At 35.8% G+C, this 5,625-nt stretch overlaps 1 protein-coding gene across 1 annotated transcript in view; it reads right to left on the bottom strand.

The window, feature by feature from the left end:
* Window positions 1–5,625, bottom strand: part of TUSC3 (tumor suppressor candidate 3) — a 101,889-nt gene that overhangs the window by 92,272 nt on the left and 3,992 nt on the right. Inside the window, exon 2 of the mRNA XM_009885042.1 lies at window positions 2,977–2,990. Within this exon, the coding sequence (XP_009883344.1) occupies window positions 2,977–2,990 (14 nt within the window). The remainder of the gene's footprint in view (window positions 1–2,976; window positions 2,991–5,625) is intronic.

The raw sequence follows: 5,625 nt of genomic DNA, 5'->3' as shown, positions 1-5,625 counted from the left end.
ACACTAAAAAAGAAAAAAAATAGATGACTTCTTTCCCACGTAAGCCTTCTAAACAAGACCTCACCTGGTTTATGGACTTTAAGGGGCTAAAGAAGAATAATTTCTTTGATCTGTCTAGATCTTCACTCTTCTCCCTAACAATTCCTAGGTTATTCTGGAACACGGCAAGAAATTAAAATATATTTCACTTCGATAAAAATCTATTGCTCTTCAAAGTAAGGCACGCAAAGGTAGCTTTATCCAAAATATTTATTCCCTATTTTGAACTTGTCTATAATCAGGAATAGAGGCCATGGGTCATGTCAAACTTACAAACTTTGTTGAATGTAATTTCTTGATTCACAACACAAGAAACTCTAGGTCCAATGGAGAACTCCAGGATTAAGGCCCTGGATATTCCAGTGAGCGACATACTTTTCTGCAGCAGAAACTAGCGATGTTTATATCAAATTCTGGAGGCACGGGAAGCACAATACAATCTATTCCATAAGTCGTAAGGTCATAAATTATTTCTTCTATTGAGAATGGCTGTATCAGTACTGCAAATGTTTCCCTCCCTGTCCTCCTCTGCTCTGCAGCTTTCCCTGATCTTTCAAAGAGTGTTTTTTAATTAAAAAAAAAAAAGAGAGAGAGAAAAGCATGAGTTAATGCAAATATTATTAACCACTAATACGTACAGAAATCTGTTAGGATACTTTTTTCCCCTTTCAGATAATTTATTTATTTACAAAAAGCCATTGCCTGAACATAATTGAGAAGCCATGTAAACTGGCACAGTATGACTGACTTGATATTATGCTCCATTGACTTGAAGTCATTTAGCTGTGACTGAGGATTTGCTTCTTGGAATCAGACACTGATTTTCATCTTTATGCAAAATAGCCTACAACTTATGGTATAAAGCCTAAAAATGTCCTTTTAAGGCTGAGTAGATAAATGAACAGAGAACTAAAAGTACTGACGTTTTTTATTTTATCCTGTAAGTTGCTCTGTTAGCAAATTAAGGAAAATCTGGTTGATTTCCTATTACACAGAGCTGTCATTTTCTGATCATTATACAAGAAAATAGCAACATTAATATTTTTTTCCACTGTAGAAAACACAAGACAGAAAGTAACCCGGGTAATGGGATTACATAGATATATTTTGTCCAGTTGATTTAAAAATATTCTTAATTTCCATGGAGTACAATCCAAAAGTGAAACTTTCTTTCCAAATATAAGAAATTTGCCCTTTTTTGTCATTAATACTTTTCAAAATTTTCACAGTTTGTCACAGATTTTATTTTTTAATTAATGTAAGTATTCATAAAGTTCACCTAATTCAAATAAAGTCCGTAAAGGCGACAATATGAATTACAGAGTAGGACTCCCGTACTGTAAACAAGCACATAGTTTACTTCAGGAAAGAGAACCCCTACTGTACTGCATTAAAGAAACACAAGTTAATAGGTTTAAGAATTTACAGATATAAGCCTAGGTAAAATGTATTATACAACCATAGGCTTTTTCGCTACTGTTTTATTTTACTAACTTTTTTTTTTTTTTTACAAGCATGGAAGTAATTAAAAAACTAATGAGAAATATCAAAGGGATGAATTATGAATTAGAGAAAAGATACTACAATAAAAGCTTCAGTTAAATCTCAAAGTACATTTTGCTTAGGTCACCTTTACACTGAAAGGCATTAGTCCCGGGAGAACATAACACAGGACAACCAGGATGATTCCAAGAGTACTTGTTATACAGAAAGACTAAAAAAGTACCATTTATTCTCAGTGGAAAACACTTCAGGGTGACCTAGCAAAAATATTACAAAAGTTCTTGATTAAAAGATGGGAAAAATCCTTTGCAGCTATTAAAAGGATGCAAAAAAGTTAAAAGCTAACATCATTCGGCATAGGTATTTCAATTGAATAAGAAGATGATTAACCTCCTCATTCTAAATGACTATATGTTTTTTCAGTATTCAGAACCTTCAAATTCCTGGGATCTGGATATGACCATACCTTTTAGAGTCCTGAGTTTACGATTTTTAAGCCGATACTTCAAGTTAATTCTATGCATAATTATTAAAACTCTTTCTAAATCCAGGAACATATCTCACAGCTACAGATTATCAAGCTGTGATTATCAAGCCTGCCATTTTCAAATATTTCGGAGTTTTAGGTAAGACTAAACTTAGCTAAGACAGCCTTTTAAACTAATTGCTACTTATATTGCCATTCTGAGTCTCAGAAATTCTTTCACACATCCGCCAAGATGTTTTTATTAAATTCAGCTTGCTGCAATACTCAGCTCACAGCTTTCAGCAGCCTGGCTCAATTTACAGGGGAGAATTATGAATTAACTACTGAAAGCCATTCAAGAACTATTATATACTTCGTGTACCTCTCCCTTGCTACAAAGAGTATTGACTTCTCCGACACATTAATGTTGTGCTTATTTTTCAAAATAAAGTAACTTTTGATCCCATTCTATTCTCTTCATTTCTTTAGTGTTTACTGAAATCAGCAGGCAGCCTTATTTAAACTATCTAGATCATTTGAAGAAATGGCTTTTCTCTACTAAAAGCAAAGGCTCCTTTTTCCCCCAAAATGTAATTTTTCTGTTGTTTTCTAACGTTAGAGTCCAAAATGTCTTTGAAAACATGAAAGTGAGGTCTCCCTTGAATTATATTGCTGTTTGACTACTCTCCAGCACTATCTGTGAAGATAAGTTGAACATTTCTCCCAATAGTGCTACACAACCAACTGTTCCTTGTCAACTTTATTGCAAATTATTTTTTTTCATTGGAATCTCTTTAAAATAAGAGATCTATTAAAAATACATAGTGTACAGAGTAAGCAATAAGAACCTAAAATCCAGGATCAGGTTGCTAATATACTAAATAATTTTGTACATACCAGAGCATGTAGCTCATGCACATTATATAGGATGAGGAGATGCTGCCCAGGGAGAAATGCAAAGAACTTACATAGTACGATCCTTCTAAAAGAAAAGAAAAAAAAAAACCACAAAACCACAAAAAAAACCAAACCCACCCCCCCCACACCCCCCAAAAAAAAAAATAACCAAACAACCCACCCTCTTCAAAATAATTTGTCCTGTAATACTTTCTGTATCCATAAAAGAAAGACTGGAAGAAATGAAAAAAGTCAACACTAACTTGAATTTGTCGCTTCTTTGGGATACCAGATAATCAGAATACTGACTTCAGGTCTGAACATGAAGAAAACAGTCTGCATTTCTTATCTAGTTTAGTTGTAGGTTCAGTTTATGACTCCAGAGCAATTTCATAGAATCACAGAATGGTTGAGGTTGGAAGGGAGCTCTGGAGGTGATCTAGTCCAACCCCCTGGCTCAGCCAGGGCCACCTAGAGACGGTGGCCCGAACCACATCCAGCCAGCTTTTGAGTATTTCCGAGGAGAGAGACCTCACAACCTTTCCAGGCAACCCTTTCCAATGCTCGGTCATCTTCACAGTGACAAAGTGTTTCCTGACATTCAGACTGTGTTTCAGTCCGTGCCCATTGCCTCCGGTCCTGTCACTGGGCACCAATGAAGAGAGTCAGGCTCCGTCTTCTTTACACTTTACTTTTTTTTATATACATTGGCAAGATCCCTCCTGAGCCTTTTCGTCTCTAGGACAAACAGTCCCAGCTCTCTCAGCCCTTCCTCAGAACATTTTCAATTTCAGAACATTAGATGGAAAGTATGATATCTTGTCACACACACCCTTTAAATATCACTTTACTGAACAGTAGTTCCACCTTTTTTGTTTTGTTCCTTGTGAGTGTAAAGCAAGTTCAACTCTATAAAGTGAGTAGCATCTAGAGAAATGGGGACTTCAACAAGCACAGACACCAACAAAATTGCCCTTTTGTTCAAAGTGTATGGTAAGACTATTTGTTCCCTGTTTCACGATCAAGTAATTCAAAGTCGACATTACTGGGAAGACCCTTCCTTTCTCAGTGATATGTACACAGTGCTGTTGAATGAGCGTACGGCCACTCCTCTCCCCCCTGCCTTACCTGCACATTCCTCTGCATATTTCCGGAACGACAAGATTTTCTGTTGAAAGTTGATATAGCAACGATGATGGTAACACCACACAGAAGTAAATCACTTTAGAAATTTGAGGTTCCTTTGCCTTTGATGGAATGCTGGCAACAAATTACAATTTGAAAGGAGACAAAAATCCAAAAGAGCAACAAGTGTTCATGGTATTACTGGATTTTCTGTCTGAAAATTTAAAGAACTTAAATGGCATCCAGATCTTTTCACTCTCTGTAAACAGGGATTCTAGACAGGCATTTTACAAAGCCATTGATAGCTGAGCTGTCTTCACCGCAGAATCACCACATAGAGACTAATCCCTCAAAGCCCTGAAGTACTGTGCTACCACTGAAGAATTACCCAGCAAACAAGCCAGACAACCAAACTATGGGTAATGTCAAAAAAAGAACTTTTGTCCTCTTCAATTTTCTAAGTTATTTCAAACACCAGGTTAAAATACAGATGCTGCATTTTCAGTCACTGGAAGTACATAAAAGATGACTGAGCTGCTACAAAGCAAACAAGTTTTATTTTAAAAAGAAGCTTATGAACCACTAGTTATGGAGAAAGTATCAAGACTTTACAGTGAATTGGACTATAAAGGAAGACTGGGAAGGGGCAGGAGCATGTCCTGTTAAAAGAAAGAATGCTAAGAAGAAATCAGTTCAACAACCATTTAAAATTTAAAATGCATAGTAAATACAAAAAAAATCAGAGATGCTTTGGTTCCATAAATGAGTGAAAACACACCGGAATGAAGAGGAATAAAAGGGCAGAAATTAAATAGCTTTAAGAGTACTTAAGCACTCTTTGGTAATCAGAAATATAACTGCTTGAACAGGAAAACAATGAAATCTCAATCAAACATACTAAAATAATTTTGACAAAATCCCTTTAAGAATAGTGAAAGAAAAATTATTTTTTTTTTTAAAAAAAATTGTTCCATCAAGGAATATAACAGTACTTTACCTTACTTTTTTATTATGTAACAGACAGTTAAAATGCGGGTATATGACATAAAAGAATTTTAGAGGAAGCTAAGTGACTTTTAACTAAATCAACCAATCCGCAGAGTTCTCACGAATAAATTGCTCCTGACAAGCATAGAAAGACCAGTGAAGTCAATCTAGAGGCCACATAAAGCATCTAGTTGAAAAACATTCTGGGTATGAGAACACTGGCTACTTCCCCTCCCAAAACTTAAAAAAACCCCAACCAAACAACAGAAAACCCCACCGCAACAAACCACATAGGCAGTTGTCGTGGATTTGCCTTTTTGGTATTACCGAGAGGACTCTCAAGTACCTATTCCTTATTGGCACCTTTGCTATTAACGAAAAAGGTTACCTTGCTGATTAGCGCACTGGGAAACTAAAAAATAGAGTTCATTTTTTCATCTGCCTCTTCACAGCACCTGAATAGTAAGCAAATTAAAAGACTAATGGCAGAGGAAAGATGCAGTGGTATTAAGCAATAAACGCTTTCTATCTTGTGACAAGCCAATTAGGTACTTTCTGAAATATCCACCTGAGAAACCTTATTTTATAGCCTGAGGAATCTGCAGACA

Source organism: Charadrius vociferus, unplaced genomic scaffold (genome assembly GCF_000708025.1).
Source record: "Charadrius vociferus isolate BGI_N301 unplaced genomic scaffold, ASM70802v2 scaffold134, whole genome shotgun sequence".
In the NCBI taxonomy this organism is placed as follows: Eukaryota; Metazoa; Chordata; class Aves; order Charadriiformes; family Charadriidae; genus Charadrius; species Charadrius vociferus.
This window is presented reverse-complemented; position numbering and strand designations above follow the sequence as displayed.